At 43.7% G+C, this 19,666-nt stretch overlaps 1 protein-coding gene across 1 annotated transcript in view; it reads left to right on the top strand.

Moving 5' to 3' along the window:
- Positions 1 to 19,666, top strand: part of LOC102018698 (laminin subunit beta-4) — a 99,877-nt gene that overhangs the window by 39,371 nt on the left and 40,840 nt on the right. Inside the window, 14 exon segments of the mRNA XM_013510493.1 lie at positions 3,826 to 3,943; positions 3,946 to 3,989; positions 5,265 to 5,381; positions 5,966 to 5,982; positions 6,302 to 6,404; positions 12,402 to 12,519; positions 12,522 to 12,563; positions 14,135 to 14,254; positions 14,257 to 14,277; positions 15,793 to 15,897; positions 15,900 to 16,021; positions 16,564 to 16,582; positions 16,585 to 16,722; positions 18,046 to 18,270. Of these exon segments, the coding sequence (XP_013365947.1) occupies positions 3,826 to 3,943; positions 3,946 to 3,989; positions 5,265 to 5,381; positions 5,966 to 5,982; positions 6,302 to 6,404; positions 12,402 to 12,519; positions 12,522 to 12,563; positions 14,135 to 14,254; positions 14,257 to 14,277; positions 15,793 to 15,897; positions 15,900 to 16,021; positions 16,564 to 16,582; positions 16,585 to 16,722; positions 18,046 to 18,270 (1,309 nt within the window).

Raw genomic sequence — 19,666 nt, 5'->3', positions numbered from 1 at the left:
CACATAACCCGCTTCTACCTAATTTGAGTCTCACTGAATTCCCGTGCCACGGTTATATGACCACTGAGGTGCTTCTCCTGCTGAAAGTGAGTCTCTCGAGCTGAGGAGATGTTTTGTTTTCCCACCTTGGTCAATCAGATATTCTGAGGCCTCAGAGAGTAATGGTGGCCAAAACCCCAGAGTGGCTGACTGTCACCGAGGGAGGCCACATAACATCACCTTGGGCCGAGGGACTTACTTCACTGTCCCTGATAGGGAATCAGTGTGATATTCTGGAGACTATCTGGATGGTGCAGACCCTTTGGGGCTATAATGTGACAGAAAACCAGAGGATGGGAAAGGACACAGCCCTGGAGCAAGAGTGTAGACACACACCATTTCTTCCCACCCTAAGTGAGCACAGACTGCTACTGTTCCCACTTTCTTGTGCGTATGGAGAGGAGCACATGCCGCCCGTCAGTGGCTGTATAGCATGTGCCAGAGGGTGCTCATCCGCTCCAGTGAAGGCGCTCTACCTAGCACAACAGCTGTGAGGGGGACTACAGCTTGCTTAACTTTGTAGTCGTTCGCTTCTGTCAGTGACCGATCCACTTTTTGCAGAAACCATATTAGCTAATTAAATGGGAATATGCTAGATACCAACACCCCTTTATCTTTAAGTCTTCAAGAGTGGCACCGTGAGGGGGTACCCCTGACTTGCAATACTGTACTGTTTTTTATTTGCCATCTTATCTTGCAGTTGGTAGGGGAAGGGTCATTTCAAAGGCTTTCACTTAGCTTTTGCTACCACAAGAGCTCTTAGTGTGCAGGTCAAAGGGCCAGTGCCAACTGCAAATCGGGTCTATCCCAGTTATATATTCCGGAGTTGAATCAGTGGGTGATCCATATGTATTCAGGGCTGATGCTTGGTTCTGTAAACTCAATATGAAAGGGACTTGAGATAACACCGCCCTTTATTACCTAACCCACATCTTCCCCTGCTCTAACCAGGGGACCATGATGGTATTTTGAGTGTCTGGTTATCAGCATCAACTCAGATCCTCTGTCTACTAGCACTGAAAGGTATAGGCACATTCCCCTCCCCAGTAGTCAGTCAGTCCAGTAAGTAACCATAGCTCTCTCTGAGGAATAACTAAGAGAGTCACACTTGCCATGGTGTTGAAGAGTTCTTCCTCATGGCGACTTGGCCTCTGATTTAGCCGGTGGCTTCTGGGACAGAAGTGGATGAGATCCAGACACTTGGCAGGGAGTCGTGTCTTCCCACTGGCACAGCTGACTTCAGACTTTTGTTGATTCATACTTGGTCACTTTTGGTTATATACATTAAATAATACTTGTTGGGTGTTCATCTGTCTTGTCCCTAGGAACACTATGTTCTGTTATTTCATCTCCACAGAAGATTGCTGTGACTCAGGCTCCCTTATCTTCCATCGCAGCCTTACTGCCCATTCTAAGTATACCATCTTGCTTGTGCGGGTTAAGTGCTGCTATGCAGCCTCGGACAGTCTAGGATCCTGTCAGGCACATTGATAATAAAGAATTCAGTATGTCGGGCTGGGGATTTAGCTCAGCAGCACAGCACCTGCCTGGCAAGTGCAAGGTCCTGAGTTTGATTCCCAGTACCAACAAAACAAAACCAAAGAAACCCTCTATATCTTGTGAGTCTACAAAGAAGAGTTAATTTACAGCTTCTCAAAGACACTGATGCGCTCCGGGCCAGCACATGCCTACTATTTTAGCAAGAGGAGAGTCTTCCGGCTGCTCACTAGGAATATAGTTGGCTGGTAGGTTTTCCAGTCTTGTATCTTGATCCATTCTAGGATGCCTACTTCTGTGAGTCTTCTATCGTTTTCTCCATAGTCTACTACAGCAGTTCTGGCATCTCTACTTCATTTGTTCTGGCCCACAACTTTTGCTAAGCTCTCAATAGCCACTGCACATCCATCTCCCAGAGCCCTTGCCAGGCTGTTAAATCCTAGGTCCCAGGCGGCTTCAAATCAACAAACTCTCCCTTATGCAGCCTTGCACTCTGCTTCTGACCCCTATTCTGGTCCATACTCAGCCAGTGTCTCCAGCTGCTCACAGTCCAGGTCAGCCAGGTCCCGGCAGGTGGGGGTGGAGTAGTGGAGCTTTATATCTCAACAAGGCCCGGTGGGTGGGTTCCAGGTGGGTGGGTGCCCTCTGTAGCCTAAGAGCCCTGAGGAGAGGCTGAGGGTTCAAGGTTCTCATGTGCCTCATCCCATGTCCCTAGGACCTGACTCTTCCCTGGGACGGCCTGACTTTAGCACAGGGAACTTGCAGAGCCTGAGAACAGCCTTCTCTGGCATTCAGTTTGTCTTCTGACAAATCACCAGTTCTTCCTGCCTTCTAGCTAAAACTGAGCCTCTTTAAACATGCCGTGCAAGAAGACCATCTGATCCTCACCAGGATGTTGCTCTACACTGGTGACTGATTGTTCCGGGCTTGTCACTTTCCCTCGTCACAGGCACTCAGCGACAGCCTCCCTTTGCGTAGCCCCTGCTCCTCCCACATCTCTTATTTCCACAAATTCTGCTCAGATCAGTGCTTTATCCTGCCCCAGAGCCCTATAGAAGATCCCTACAGTTTTTAGCATTTATACCCTTCTTCCTGCCAGGAACCTTCAGTAGGGTGACACACCCGGGTGCTCAGTGCCAACTGACCCTCTAGCGTGAGGGTCAACTGTGAGCTATGAGTAGCAACTGGGCAGTGGGCACCCCAACCAGGAATGGGGCATGTGAGAGGGTGCCTGCAGTGTCTACTGACATTGTAGGGTATTTCTAAATGTTTGGAAACATTGCATGGGGCAAATCTATATACACCTCCATTGATTGGAACCTAATCTGGAGGCGCAGTTTCTCACTTCCTCAGTGCAGGACTCTAATCTCCTGGGTGGCAGAGGCTCGGTCCTGTTCATCTTTGCTTTTCTCATTCAGAGGCTAGTAGTAAATTGTTACTATGCAAACATTTATCAAATGAAGGGCGTTTGAGGGTAGATCACAGAGCAGCTTGAACTCCGGGCTAAATACTTGGAGCATTGTTCTATTGGCAGTTAGGAAGAGTTTGAAATGTTTTCTTGGCAACAGTATGTAATGTGTATTGGGGCAGTGAGAGAGAGAGAGAGAGAGAAGAGAGAATAGCCAAGAGCTATTGCAACAACATAGGCAAAAAACAAGAGGCAGAATGTGAGTGGAGCCTGTGAATGTGGAGAGGCAGATGGAAAAGTAATTTTAAAATATTATCTACAAGGCCCAGATGGCCTCCGGCTGACATCCACTGCAGAGACTTCAGGGATTCTAATCAATCAAGTGCCTGGGGACTTCTGCACTTCTGCACCCTCAGGCAGATAGCAGAAGAGCATTTCTCATGTGTGTTTGGAAGAAATAACTGGAAAATAAATACCTACAGATTTTTTCATTGTCGAGTACAATTAGACAAAAATCTCTAAACTGGACAGTGGTATATTCTTTTTCCTCCCTATTTTTTGCCAGAATCCACAATTATATTTGAGAAAATCCAAGGTTATCAGTACAGAATTTGCTCAGTTCACTAGTACACAGGCCACTTAAAATCAAAGTGGCTTCCAATGACACTTTCAAGTAAGGCGTGCTGTACGGTATCGTGCTTCAAAGCTGCAGCTTGAGCACATTATTTTCAGCTGCACTCTGGACTGCGTCCTGGTTGGAATAATTTACCCATGATGTAAGTGGATCATATAGACACCAGAAAATACTTTTTTTCCTCTGAGCTGTCTAGGCCTTGACTATAGGGAAAGGTATTTACATTTCTCTTGGTGATTTTGACCAGGTGCCTGCAGTTCACATTGTTTTCCGAGAGCCTATTTCCGGGAACCCAGTTACATGGGCCGGATCTGGATTTGGCAAGGTTCTCCCCGGGGCTGCCTTGAGATTTGCTGTTGACAACATTCTTTCTCCATGGACTTCACTGTTGCTGCTTGCTGTGGAACTCAGGTACTCCTTAACTCCAGGTTCATGATGGCAGAAAGCCAAGAGAAATACATTCTCAACTGTTTCCACTGCAGCCTTGCTAGAATAGGGTCTTCATTAAATGATACACAGAAAGTAGGACATCTGGAGAGCATTATAAGTAAAAGGATTTCCTAAAGACATTTAAGCAACAGCATGAACCGTATGCTCACATGCTTTGTCTGTGCAGTAAAACTATCGTTGGAGTTCCATGTTTGAAGGAGCAGGTTTAAACATGGTACCGGAATGTTTGTATAAGAACAACTAAAATAACACAAATCCTGCCCTCCTGAGACCTTTTCTCTAAAACTTTAATAAATCAACACATGTGCAGAGATTCAGACTCAGATGGGACGCAGCGGAGGCATTTATTTGCATTTAGACCTTACCCTGCAACAAGACACTAAAAGCACACGGTCCCTCTGCCCCTTTCTACCCCACTACCCGTCCCCAAAAGCCCTTGGGAAAGGTCTGGAGCAGAATGGCAATTAGAAAACAAAGGTAGAAAAATACTTGAGCTAGAGCAGTAGTTTCTAACCTTTTCTCCCGTAATCTGAAACCCACCAACCACTTCCCTTGAACAATGTCTTATGTGGATGCAGGGGAAAGTGGTCATTGAGACCCCCAGCCTGTGGGGACCCCATTCTGGAGGCACTCAGTGTGTGTCACATGACCACAACTGCCGGCCATGTTTGAAACGCTTGATAGGACCAAACTCTCCCTTTCTCACTTACAAAGGAAAGCCAAGACTGCGGTGATCTTTGACCTGGTGAGGACACAAACCATCACAAAGGAAGAAATATTTCTATTTATTCATAGAACATATGTCTGACTGCTTTCAAAAGCTTTTCTAAAGTGTAAGGTTCCCATAATATAGCTAGCATCATATTTCTTTTATCTATAGTCTTTTGTGAAGCTTTCCAAATTGTTCTTTGTTCTGTGATCCAGGCCATGATGAATTAAATCATTTGGAGACAGGGCTTAAAAATTAGACCTGACCAGAAGGTTAGGGTTTTTCCGGGCCCATCCGTGATAGCTGAGCCAGGACCCATGTTCTCTCTGCTCTGATCACAATATAGACTCCAGAGAGCTGGGAGTGTGAGTGAGCCACTCTGACTCCTTTCAACTCTAAGAGTCAATTTTCCAAGTGGGCTGTGGGTCGTGAATTCAATTCCATGCACTATCCCTTAGGTGTACAAGTCTGTGCACCAAACACTTCACATCCTCATGGTGACATGCTTTGATGTCATGCCTGTCTAGCCTGTAGCTGACTGGGCTGTCCAGATCATGGTTAACCCCCCAGGAGGAGCTACTATTGAAAATGCAAGACTCCGCAGCCAGCACATCTCCAGCATTTGCCTTACCAGAGGCTGCCAGGTATGCTTGAGACTCTACCTCAAACATTGAAGGTGCCTTAGAATGTGGTTCCTATATCAATAAGACGTACCCAGGAACTACATGGGAGAAGAGTGGTATTCAGGGAGACAATCCTACTTCTCACATAATTCCTGTGTACTATACTATACATTATATTTAATATCACATTTAACCCATAACAGTTCATTGAGGTAGACTGTGTGTTCATCGGATGAAGAGGAAGTTGAGATGAGGAATACTTAAATGACTTGTCCAAGTCTCATCTCCAGGAGGTAGGAGAACCAGGGTCCTAGCCCAGCTATCTTGATCCCAAACTTGAATGTTCCTTACCCAATGCCCTGATGGTTTTGAAATGTGACCAAGTGAAGTGCTACAAGAATTAAGAGCAGGGGCTGGGGATTTAGCTCAGTGGCAAAGAACCTGCCTGGCAAGTGCAAGGTCGTGAGTTCAGTTCCTGGTACCGCAGAAAAACTAAAAAAAAAAAAAAAAAAAGAATTAAGAGTAAAATACTCAGCTGAGTACTATCAACTGAGAGTCCATGACGAAAAACTAATTTTGAGGCCACTCATTTTGTCTTATCAAAGATTGTGGCAAAAATGGAGTAGAGACCCTGCTAACGTCAGCACAATGGACAGGATGAAGGAAATCTGTCCGGGACTCTCTCCGGGGAGGTCAGGGCAACCCGTGGCACTCAGTTGCTGAGGGTTTGCTATTTGGCACAATCCTGTGGAGGAGCCCAACAGGATCTAAGTGTGAATTTACTGCCTTGCCAAGCCACTGGTGCTAGACATGGACCTTTGTCTCAGCCCCATGGTGGAGCCCCTTACCAGCCCAGGTAGATGCTTCCAAATACTGTGGTTACCTACGTGATCTAATTGTACTTTTATTGCTGGTGTTTTGCTTTATCTCTCTCAATACAGAGTCATGCTGCTTCCCACACCCATCTGTTCGGAGCCGGGCATGCGGTACCAGCGATGTCTATTTTTCTCAGTCTTTGGAAGGACTCATATCCTCGTGGATTCTGTAAGTATCTCAGCTTGTGTGTGGGTGCTTGCTTCTCAACCGAGTGCCGTTATAATTCTAATTGCAGACTCTGATGAGATGTTTCTTGAAAAATATAAATGTACCTGTCAAAGTACGAAACTCACCTAAGAGCCACTGCATATTGTATATGACAGTGTGTCTCAGTAATAAAGTGCTTCACATATTATATTCACTCTTTACCACAACCCTATAAAGTGTTATCATTCCTTCACAGATGGAGAAACTGAGGCACAGGGCCACAGAGCTAGTGAGTGAGGCATCAGGAATGGGAAGAGCAATGCCTGGGTCCAGGCAGATGAGCCAGTGCATTACAGAAAGGTTAGGGAAGAAACCCCACCACTTCAGTTCTTACTATTGTGTAAGTTCCCATCTTGTGCATGCTCTGCTTTCAGATCATTGTGATGAAAGTGCTCACAAATTACGTGCATAGATTTGTCATCTTCCTCCTGCATCATAAGCAGTTTCTGGTGGTACTTGTGTGGCTTACTTAACATTTTTAGAAACCATAATATTCTGAGTGACTCCTTTTAGCATCCGTCTCCCACATATGCTAACATGTCTTCCCCTGTGCCATCCTTCAAGCTTACTACTAGGCAGAGCTTGGGCACTGAGGACACTTATGTAATTTAATCTATTATTCTCTGTTTAGATCTAGATTGTCCCCCAAAAGGCTCATGTGTTCAGAGGTAGGGCTTGTGGAAAGTGACTGGATCATGGAGATGCTGTACATATCAGTGGACATGCTATTGGGGCATGGTCGGAAGAGCTGGGTTGCTAGGAGCAAGATCTGGAAAGATCTATCTCCCTCCCTGGTTCCTCCCTTCTCTCCCTGCTTCCTGGCTGCCATGCATTGAGCACCTTTTACCTCGCCAAGCCATTCTACCATTGTTTCTTCCTTGGAGCGAGCGACCAAGGACGAAAACTGTGAGCCAAAATAACCCTCTCCTCCTTTAAATTGTGGATATTGGATATTTTGTGCCAGCCATTTGAAGGTGACTAAGATACTCTATTCACAGTTGTGTAAGTAGCTTCTATTTTTAATACATATTTTAAATGTATTAAAATATATTCCTACTTTACCCAAGGTCATATGCTTTTTGAAGTCATTTTTCAAATTCCTTTCTGGAAGTTATTTGCCAATTAATTTTCAGGATTGTCAGTAATATATGAAAGTACCAATTTCACTCCCTTTCAGCAGAATTCTGTAGAATTACATGGAATTTTTTGACATAATTTTGTGGATAAAGAAATCAAATTGCTTTGTTAAAATTGCATTTATGAATATTTATGAAGAGGGAGAGAGGCAAGCATAGGGAAGGAAAGGGAAGTTTGAATTTCATAAGAACATTAAGTTCTAGTAAGTAATCCCAAACATTTCCCTCAAATATTGCATGAGAAATACTTAGATGAAAAATTATTCATCATTTCACTGCAGTTCAGTTTTAACTTGGTGATATGTAGACCAAGGTGGTCTAAACCTGCACCTGGAGGCTATGCAGTAGTGAGGCAAAAGTCCACCATACTCTGATGGAACTAGAAAGTAGAAATAAATTCTTAAGTGGGAAGAAGATCAAACTATCATGCACTCCCCACCCATAAAATTCATCTTCTTTGTTGAGAAGCTGAAAATAGAACCGTGCTTATGACCCAACCTATGAATAAGAACAGGAAGTAAATCAGATCAAAAAGCTTAATTCAGGGACAAAAACCCTAAAACTAGGAACCCAGAGAGTGGAACTAAAGAGAAAGGAACAATCTAATGGAATCCTAGATCATTAAGGGATGCTATTATTACAAGAATAATCCTGATACTCAGCTTGATAAGAGCCAAGATACTCCATATCATTTTAAATCTACACCTTAAATATTTTTAAATTTTGAAAATTCCAAAGATTGTCACTTGATGCTATGTTGAATGTATTTATTCTCTCTGCACTGAATGTATCCACATCGGGCATTGTGCTGGCTCTGAAGTATAGAATATGGTTCTTGACCTCAAAGAGTTCATTTCAATACAGAAGACAGATATAAGTGGTGCAGTGGTGCTTAATTTCAAGTTACTCAAACAAATGAATAATTTGAAATTAATTTGAAAATATGCCCATTTTACCCATTTTCAAGCAATCATTCTCTACATATAGCCATACCCAGAAACATGGATAAAAATTAAGAAAACACCCTCATCTTGGAAAACATTCACAAACTTCAGAAGCAGCCCTGGAGCCCTGTGTTTTAAGCCATATTCTCTAAGAGCTGAAGTGGAAATGGGCACCAGGTGCGTGTGATTCTGGGAAAAGGGGAAGTAGGGAGGGAAACCAGAGGACGGGGCAAGGACCCCAGCAAGGGTGCGGCGCCGCTGGAGCGTGACTTTTGTCCATTCCCACAGAGAGCCCCAGAGCATGAATTGCATGCCAGAATTGAGTCTAACACAAGACAAAGGCGTGATTCTAAATGTGCCCACATTGTTGGCGACTGGCATACCACCACTACCACCAGCCCCCAGTGAGCTTATACATCCCTGGACATGGTGGCTGAGTGCTGTTTCCTGGAGAAGACAGCTGTGAGCCTTTAGAGCCAATACCATCGCAGCTGGAGGATGAGGACACCAGCCTGCCAAAGAGGATCCAGGCCGGGTACCAACAGTGTGCATGGTAGCCCAGTGGAGAAATTACATTGCATGCCTACAGACTGATGTGTCCAATGCCACGCTACCAATTTTGCTGCTCTGGGAAGATACTTCACCCTTGGGACTTGGCCATTTCAAAATTCATTCTTCTCCTCAGCCAAATTACTCTCTGCATCAAAGTCTATCTCCTGCCTAAAAGACCAAATAAAACTTCTGTTCAGCTCTGGACGCTCTTTGGCACAGACACCATTTGTTTAGCAAATACAGCGAGACACTCAAGATTTGTTTTCAGATGCCCAAATTCCATGATGTTTGCCTCCCTGAAACTGAGGGAGGCAAACCAAAAAATGGACCACCCTTAGGAAGCATAAAGTCTTCAAAATTTCTAGGAGAACTGAGTCTTGGTATCACAAAATCCTATAGCTGACACGGACTCTTGCCCTCTGGTCCATCTGCTTGGTTGCAAGAATGGCCACCTCTAGCAGCTCTGACCCCCGGGTGTCAGTCATCTCTGCTCAGCTGCCCTTATCCCCAGTGAGGTACGATCTAGCTGACTTCTGCATCTCTTTCCCCCTGGTTTGTGTTTGGAGAGTGCAGGGGCATTTTAGCTTGAACTTAAATATATAACATTAGAAATGTAAGTAGACTTCTTTAAGGGAGAGCACTTTGTGAAGCAGTGCGTGCACATGAGACACGGTGGGAAGAAGAGGCATGAATGAAACATCCACCTCCCTGCTGCCCTGAGGCTCACTGTCTCCAGTGAGCATGCAATCAGCAGGCAACAGCATGGGGCAAGAAGGGTTCAGAGTTGTAGCAGAGCACTGCCTTGAAGAAAATGCAACACACAGTTGTTCTCAACTCATCGGACCCAACCTTCTGCTGTTAGACAGCTTTCTTCTACTGTAACAAAATGCCTGAGATAATCTGCTCACAAAGACAAAAGGTTTATTTGAGCTCACAGTTGTGCAGGTTTCACTCCATGGCCAGTTAGGCCCATTGCTCTTGAGCCTGAGGCATGGAAGCACCTTGGAGAGGGAGCCATGGTAGGCACAGCTGCTCACTCATGACCAGGACAAAAGAGAAGACAAGGAAAGGGCTGGGGTCCTGCCATCCCCTTTGAAAACCCATCCCCAGGGACCGGAAGACTTCCCACCAGCCTTCCCCTCTTCAAGTTTCTGCCATCTCTCAGTAGCGCCACTACAGGGAGTAAGCCTGGCCCACAGGGAGACACAAAGATCCAGACTGTAGCATTCCCCTTTTTATCACAGGAATTTCCTCACATTCTTAGCATAGATTCACATACCTGAGACACTATGGGCAGTTGTTTTGGGAACACGCTGACCTGTTTAGAAGCCGTAGACTCTGTCTCTCAGTCCAGATAGTTACAGGCAGGGTGCTCTCCTTCATGGTGTTCGCTGGAACATCCAAAGGCTGTAGGGGGCGTGAAATCATTTTCCCTTTTACAAGCATGTCCGGTACTTCTGACCCCCAGTTACACAGCACATCCAGTCGCTGTGACTTCTAACACCACTCCTGTGAGTTTCCGGAATGCTCCCTAGGGCAGGTGCCTCCCATTCTGAGAACCGCAGGGCAGAGAGGGAAGGAGTGAGGGTAACAGCATGAAGAGATGAAGTCTGGGTTTTATCCGGTAGTGGTGGTGGGAGGCACTGAAAAGTTGAAAGGAAGGGATTAGCTAAGCCACGTTTAGAAGGGTCACTATAAGAGGTCACAGTGAAAAGCAATGGAAGCTGGGGCATCTATCTACAGTTAAGGGCCAGGAGGACTGGTTTCCGTATGAACGAAGCAAGGGAAAGTTCTGGGAGCCTTATGGGTGCTACTGGTCCAGTCTCCTTACCTGACCTGCAGAATTAAAACTGTTCTCAGTGCTGTTTTTAACACCAGGAGTTCAGAAGGACCAGCTGATGTAGTCAATATGCTTTAGCAACACACTCTCTACTATATTATCCAACATCATTAATATGTGTTTTAAACAGTATTAGGCAGAGCTGGGCGTGGTGGCGCACACCTGTAATCCCAGCACTCGGGAGGCTGAGGCACGAGGATTGTGGCAAGCTCGAGACCAGCCTGGGCTACAAAGTGAGCTCAAGGCCAGCCTGAACTGCATAGCGAGACCCTGTCTCAAAAAGACAAAAACAAACAAACAATAAATAAGCAGTATTAGGTATAACAAACTCTTCTTTAAAAATACAACAGAATATTTTTTTACACATAAAAGTTGAAACAAGCTTCTAGAGATGCATTTGCCCCCATAATAGCTGTATGGCCCGTGTCAGTAATTTCCAAAACACGTCTGTGAAATACTGGTTTTATGATGTGAATGAGTATTGCTTGGACATAGGACCAAGTAGCTAAATAACTGTGGAAATACTGAGATTAAAAAGTGTCTTTCTCGTAACAAACACTGTTGAATTCCTACCATCTTGTTTAATGAAGTTCTGCATCATTTCTAATGTTTTTTATTACTTGTTATTGTTTTAATTGTTTGATCAATCTTGCATTCTCACATCTGATAATCTGAGCAACTTTATTGAAGATAGCAGTGTGTAGTATAACAACCAATGTTAATGCTTACCATCTCGTTTTGAAATCCTGTGTCTTTTTTATTGTTTTTGTATTGTTTTGTTTTTGTCTTCATTGTTGTTATTTTCTTATTGTTTTTTTCTCTTTAAAATAAAAAAAAATGACAAGTATCTTTCTTAGCCGATGCAGTAGTGCACAGTAGTAATCCCAGCGTTTGGGAGGCGGAAGCAGGAGGATCACTATGGGTTCGAGGCCAGCCTGAACTACATAGTGAGATCCTGTCTCAAAAAACCAGAGAATTTAAAAATGTATCTTTCTTGGAGGACTTTTGGGAGCCTGTAATATGTTAATCTATCCTGTTCCTCCTAAGAAGGCAGTATAGGTTGGTGTAATTGGAAAACTTGCTCACGAATAATTGGAAAACTTACAGGAAAATATTATGGATTCAGAGTTCACCCTACCACTATAAGAAGCTCTGTCTAAACCATAATTTCTTAATTTTCCACAAATAAATCACTTAGTTAAAAGTCTTTCAAATCTAAGACAAATACATTAGCAAATAAAAAAATGATGATGCCAATTAGAAGACAAAGCCTGTTTTCTTTGCCATAATTTAATAAATGTAAATATCTGGTTGAAGCCTTCTTAAATAATTAAACATTGTAAAATCCTCAGTCCTGGATGATTTAAAGGATTGAAGTGAGTCTCTTTTGGACCATCATTCTCAAAGATCTGTTTTTTTAATGTAACAAGAATCCTGGACAGCAGACAGTTGGAACATGAGTCTTCCTTTCTCATTATTTCAAAAGCTTGGCCTTACTCCCCAAGCCAATTCACTGGAGGATTTCTGCAGCAAGCAGGCCCTGGCAGAGGCTCTGCTGCACAACTGTGTTGGAACCACCTGGGAAGTGGGGCCTCAGCAGCTCCCTATGCGTGTGAAAGGCTGGCCACCAGCATCTTGGCCAAGCTGCGTGACTGAGTATCTGTCTGATGGGCTCTGCTAGAGCCCTGAGAGCTGTACAAGTGCCATTTAGAACATAAGGGAATCCATCAAGTTTACACCCAGTCTAAACAACAACCATTGTATCCATTACCCACGGCACACACAGAGCAGTCAGATCAAAACTCACAGGGCTGTGAGTGTGGGAAAGAGGATGATTCTTGCAGCACTGGAGTGCTGGTCTGCTGAAGCCATGGTCCTAGAATATTTATTTGAAATCCTTGAGTTCTAGGGCTTGGTAGGAAATCTAACCAATTTCCTTCATCCCCAAACTTTCTAAATTTGGATTTTAGAGTCCAAAGACACTATGTAACTGGCTCATTTCACTTAGCTAGAGCAGAGAGCTTCTCAGCTTCAGCACTACTGACATTTTGAGCTGGATAACTGTCGTGGGGGCTCTTGTTTGTTGTAGGGTGTTCAGCCATATCCCTACCTACTCAATACCAGTATCACCCTCCCTGAACTGTGATGCCCAATAATGTCTCCAAACTTTGTCAAATGTTCCCTAAGGGGGCAAAATTTCCCTTCAACTGACAACCAGTGCTATAGAGTGACAACTACAATAAGAAGCTGGGCTTCCTGAGTTCTAGGCAAATTTTTTTCTCCTTTAGGGCAGGACTAGGGATTCAGGGTTTCCACCATCTCATAGAATATGTGGACTAGGGGAAATAAAAACTTGTAGGTGTGATTTAAAAACTATGATGAATGTTAGTTTTTAAAAATTTTGTTGCAATAAAAGACACATTGCCATTAATGCCACTCAAAATACTTCACCTCACTGCAAGCACACTTATCCCACTGTCTTGCCACATTCTGAAGCAGTTCTGGAAGTCCTCTTTCATAAGTGTCTTTAGTTGCACTGTCATGGCTGCCTCCGTGTCCTGAATTGATTCAAAATGTTTACCTTCCATTGTAATTTTGATTTCCAGGAAGAGACGGAAGTCTTTCAGTGCCAGATCTGGTGAATAAGGTGGCTGAGGACACACTGCAATGTTTTTATGAGCCCACCTTTCCACTGGGTATACTCAACAGCACAATTTACCACATTTTTTTATCACATCTTGTAAAGACACAAAAGAAGACTTCCAGAACTGCTTCAGAAAGCGGCAAGAATGATGGAGAAGTGTGTTTGAAACAATGGAGAGTATTTGAGAGGGATTAATGGCAAGGTGTCTCCTATTGTAGTAATTTTTTTTTATTTAAACATTCGCTGTATATTTTTATCACACCTCATAAGACATCAGGAATTGAAGGAATAACACCAATAGTAACACTTGCCTTCAAGGTATTATTAAAACAATTTATTTTAAGATTTTTATTAACTTTCAAGTAATGTTTATCGAGTGCTTACTACATGGCAAATGATATTCTAAATACTACGCAAGCATTACTGCCTTTGACCTGTACAACAGTCCCATGTAGCAGTACAGGCAATTGAAGATTAGACAGGCAGCAAGTGAAGAAGGCACCTAAAGCTATGGGGGACAAGATACTTCTCTCTGCCACCTCCTTCACCTCTGCCTCCTGCCTTTCTCCCCGCAGGCTACAAGCATCACCCCAAGGGCATGGTCAGGTCCAGCTGTGGCCCACAGGGAGGCCAGTGCCAGTGCCAACCTCATGTGGCTGGGCACCCCTGTGACAGGTGCTCTGCTGGAAGCTATGGTCGGGACATCACGGCTGTCACTGTATGTAGCCAAAAATGTGAGAGGAAATGCATTTGTTCACAACCGTGGTGTTATAAAGGCAGCCGAAGGGGTGTGGGAGTTTTCAAGAAGGAATTGGAGACTTGTCCACTCCATTCAGATTTAATCTGTTTATGTAAACGAAATGTACCAGATTTTCTACCACACTTCATCCCTTCACTGGTCAATGGCACAGTGTAGAGATCTCTATTAGGAGCCCCAAGTAATGAACAGAATATGGCCCATGCTTCTGGGAGTTTGCATCTGCATTAAATGGGCTATAATCCGGGTAACACTGGCAACACCATGAAGGTAGTTGGTCATGCACACCCAGCTTTAAGTTCTGGCTCGTAAGCCCAGTGACAGGAGAGGGCAGAACAACTATGAGAGTGGGAAATCAAGGAAAAGACAGCACCGTTGCTCCAGGTCAAACCTCCCCAACTGAGGATGTTACCCATTTTGATGCTGGGCTTCAGAAAGCCTCACAGCTCATTTTCTAACCACCGTCTAACGACGGCTTAGACAGAGCTTCAATCATAGTTGGTGGTTCAGCCTCGCTGGGTGCCATGTTCAGGATATGTAGTTCCTGTGCCTTATGTAACCCATTAGCGAGGCAGTTGCTCCCAACAGAAACCTACGTCAGGATCCATGAAACCAACTGTAGGTTAATTCTCCTTTCCAGCAGGGGAACATATCTTTTGGGCCATGATTCAGAGAGGTCGTCCTCCTCCTGGTTACTTCTTGGGCACAGCTGCCTCCCCTGCAAACAGTGAATGGGTTCTGCACTGCTTTTGTTTTTAAATTATGAAATGCTTGAGATGCACAGAGGGATCTACACAAAGGAGCAAATGTTTCTTCCACCCCATGTGGTCTCCACTAACACTGCATAGAGAGTGGACCTAGAATTCAGATGCAACAATTCCAGCTGCAAAGTCTGTACTCCTTTTTTAGTTGTTTGCTTGTTTGCTTGCTTGATTTTCAATACTGGGGATTGAACCCAGGACTTTCTACTGAGCTACACCCCCAACCCTTTTTGTTTGTTTGTTTGTTTTTTAATTTTGAGACATGGTCTTGGTAAGTTAAGACTGGGCTTGACCAGGCTGGGCTCTGACTTTCAGTCCTCCTCCCTCTTCCTCCCAGAGTGCTGGGATTACAGGCCTCTGGTTTGGGGTGACAGGAATGCCTCACTTCTGTAGATCTTGTAATTTTGCAAATTTCAGTTATACTTTGACCACTAAGCTATATGAAAGTTTAAGTCATTGAAATCATGTTGCTTGTTCAGTTCCTCTGTACAAACAACAAATGTTTTAAGGATCAGTTGTTCACAACCTGTCATTTATTAAAGGAACAGTAAATCATCATTACCTAGTTCCCATTATAGACCAGGGTTTGTTCTAAGCACACTGTAAACTCACTTTGTTCACCTTGGCTGGGACAAGGAATGCAAAATGCAAGCTATAATTCCTCCACAACCATGCCACTCGCCCACTCCAACAGAGTTCTCGGGGCTTTATCCAGCATGTGACTGCCATCCTCCAGGCTCAGAGAACACAGTGTGTGGCCAGATAGCCAGTCAGTGCCTCTGCCGCGGAAAGGTGACTGGGCGCCATTGTGAGAGGTGCCTGGCGGTCTCTTTGGACTTCCCAACTGTCGCTCTGGCCCTTGTAATGGGTTTGCTGAACTTCACCATCCAGAGCCAGGGTCATGCTTCAAATGCGGGAGTTTTACACCTGGAAAAAGCTGTGAAAGCTATGGAATGACTCAACAGTCTGTGTGGAACAGCTAGTGTGGGTGGGGGTGGTAACTGTTCCATCATCTTTAAAAATCTTCCTGTGAGCCAAAAATGTCTGATTCAGTCAAGAACACATTGGCCTGGCCCATCACTTTAGTGTTTCTCAAATGTGACATATAAATCATAAAGTTTAATGACTATACCTTGAGGTTTTCATTATAAAACAAAAATTCTTAGCCGAGCGTGGTGGCACAGGCCTGTAATCCCAGCACTCAGGAGGCTGAGGCAGGAGGATTGTTGCGAGTTCGAGGCCAGCCTGGGCTACAAAGTAAGCTCAAGGCCAGCCTGAACTGCACAGCGAGACCCTGTCTCAAAAAGACAAAAAACAAAAAGCAAAACAAAAAAAAATAAAATAAAAAATTCTTTTACAGAGAAAATAAGGATCTTCTAAAACATTGAGCTTTCAAAGTTGTGTTGTCCTAAAGCATAGCAAACCCATGTTAGCTAACACATGAGGTTTTCCCAGGAATATCTTGGTAAAAGGGAATTGCCTTGACAGGTGCATCGATGGTTACTATGAAATCCTTCTTTAGGACAGCCTTGTCATCCTTGCCCATGTCCAAATGTTCCTTCAAGCAATCAATGTTTTGCCCGTTCATGTTATCAGAATCCTTGGGGCTCAGATATAATCTGCAATTGTCTTCAACGTTATACAGGTAGGACTTGATCACATGTTCATGATGTACCCGCCTGGCACAAATGCATGGTCAGAACATGTTAAGGAAAGGAGGCCTAATACATTACCCTGCTGCTTTCCTGAGGGAAGGTTTGAATGATCCAAAAATCAGTGACAATCGCTCAATTCCAGTGAGCTATATTTGCTTTTAAATAATGAATTAGAAAATTGGTTGACTAAATGAGATCACATCAAATTAACTTATTTAATATATAATCATAACATGCCAAGTAAAATGTATAGATATATACATAAATGTATAGCTATACATATATGACTGAATAGCATATATATTATATAACAGGTTATGTAAGCAATTAAAAAGTACAAATTTCATTAGCCAAAAGCTTTCCTTGTATTATTCCAAGCCATCAGTTTGACTGATATTCCAGAGATCTAGCTAAGTTTTTCAAAGTCTTGAAGCACTATTTTGGGTGTTGTGCATAAGTCTTACTTAAAATTGTATATACTGCTCCATCAAAAAATTTATTTCAAAGAGCTTAAGTGTGAGTATGAATACATAATGCAAATAAGAAAACATATGAAGTCTACCTGATTCCATCACACTTAGAAAGTACAGCAATATTATTTTCTTCGATGATATTTACCAGTAACAGAACTGATTTTCTTCTTACTGGTTATGTCTGAGGTTACATATGAGTTTAGCGGATTCTGCCCTCTTCTCCAAGCACGGATTATCTTGATTGCAGTTTTTAAGACCAGAGAGTATCTTTTGGCTTAGGGCATCCAGATGGCTGAGCCAAAATGGAGAGAGAGGACCCACAATTTGAGCTACTACCCTGGGATTGGAGGGGTCAAGAGCGTTGGAGAGAGGTGGGTGGGCCACACCGCGCCCTGTAGCGCCACCCCCATGGGCTCTTGCCCATCCTGCTTTGGACACCTGGCTCAGGCTGTTGCTATTTGGCACTTTCCCTTCATGGGCGTGGTTCACCTCTAGGATGGGCAGGGAGCTGAATGTTCCCGAGGCCTCGGACTGAGAAGACCTTGGGGCCTGGGACACGTGAGAGCAACTGTGGTTATATAGGGACCTAGGAATCCTGTACCCACAATTCCTGGGTTTTGGAAGAAAGACCAAAATCCATTCTTCACAGAGGCATTTTAGCTCTGAATACTTTTTTTGTTGTTGTTCTCTGACTGAATAATAAACAAAAGTTAGTGTTTTATTTAATTCACAATATTTTTCCTTATTTGCCCCAAATATGTGTCATAATTATCCCTAGTGGAGCAGGGACCCTCCTCAGTCTCTTTCCCTCACGCAATAGCACACCTCATCCCTTTGTAGGGCTTCAGTGTGCAGAACGCTCTCCCCGTTTCTATGGTAACCCACACGTTTCTGGAGCACCTTGCCAGCCATGCGTCTGCACCCACAACAGAGACGTAACTGACCCAGAGTCCGCCAGCCGGTGACAGGGGACTGGCCTTACACGCCCGCACAATACCCAGGGCCCAAACTGCCAGCTCTGCAAATCAGGTCACTTTGGATCCGCCCTCAATCAGACCTGCCAAAGTAAGTCAGCAAAGCTAATAAATGTGGGGTCAGCTTCCCCAGGCTCGCCTCATCCCGGCTAGGCCCTGCAGCAAAGGCTGCACCCGCTGCGTGGCAGGGCCCCGGCGCTGACCCTGTCGGCAGAAAGCAGAGAGCGCGTCACCGTACTCTCGGGGGTCACAGCGTACTCGCTGCTGTTGTTCCTATCCCTTTGTGACTGTTGCCTGTAACACCGACTCCTCTGATGAATGTGTCATCATGTACTGCAAACCGACAACAGCAAACAAAGGAGAAGAGAGTGTAAAAAAGATAGGAAGTGGCCCTATATCTGTTAGTTTAATTTCAAGTAAAAGATTTCAGAGAAGCATTAGGACCCCCTGCACTTTTCAGAACACTCAGTATAGGGTCTGAAGACCACAAGGATTTCTTGTAGGAATCATTAGAGAGGATTTTCTTAATTAGCACCTCCTAATTTTCCGGAGCTCTATGAAAGGATGAGTCATAACTAACATCTCTAAATTTACGTCTGCATTCTGCCTCTCATAACTGCTATCCTGTTCACATAAGTAACTTTTCCTTTTCCTCCTCAATCATGATTCTTTTTTGTTGTCTTTATTTTTAAATTTAAAGAAATATTGCTCCTGAAGGGAATGCTCTTGAAGGAAATATTGCTCCTGAAAGAAAGCATAAAAGATAAAAAATAATAATAATAAGTGACGCATCATCTCTTTACCCACATATCATTGTTATGATAACAATTACTGACTTTGTTTTGCTTGCATTTCTCCCTTTAGAGTGGGAGTTTTCTAAACCCAGGGGTTTTTAAATGTGTTTATATTTTTCTCACATTACTGCAGGCTGTTCATGAAAATCTTAGTAAATAAAATTTCATCCATGTTTACAAGAATTTTCTTGTAATTTTAAGAAAAATAGAGTCACACTACATGGAGATATTTTAAGTATTTATACAATTTGCAAAATTGTTTTCTAGAAGAAACGAATCAGTTTATTGTCATACCAATGATCTATCCAACTACCATGCTTTACAATAAACTTCCCAACAGCAATTCCACATGAATAAATAAAGGGGATTAGCTTTTCTCTTTATCCCCTCCCAGCCTCTAAAAGAGATTTCTTTGGTCCTTTGGGGTATTTTTCTTCCTTATACTAAAATTGAAAAATAAAATTGAATATATATATATATTTAAAGATGAGGGGAAGGGGCTGGGGATATAGCTCAGCAGCATAAGTGCCTGCCTGGCAAGCACAAGGTAGTGAGTTCAATCCCCGGTACCACAAAAAAAAAAAAAAAAAATTGCTATTTTGGGCTGGGCATTTAGCTCAGCGGCAAAGCGCCTGCCTGGCAAGCGCAAGGTCGTGAGTTCGGTTCCCGGTACCGGAGAAAAACCAAAAAAAA

This window comes from Chinchilla lanigera, unplaced genomic scaffold (assembly GCF_000276665.1).
Source record: "Chinchilla lanigera isolate Chin_1 unplaced genomic scaffold, ChiLan1.0 scaffold00009, whole genome shotgun sequence".
NCBI lineage: Eukaryota > Metazoa > Chordata > Mammalia > Rodentia > Chinchillidae > Chinchilla > Chinchilla lanigera.
This window is presented reverse-complemented; position numbering and strand designations above follow the sequence as displayed.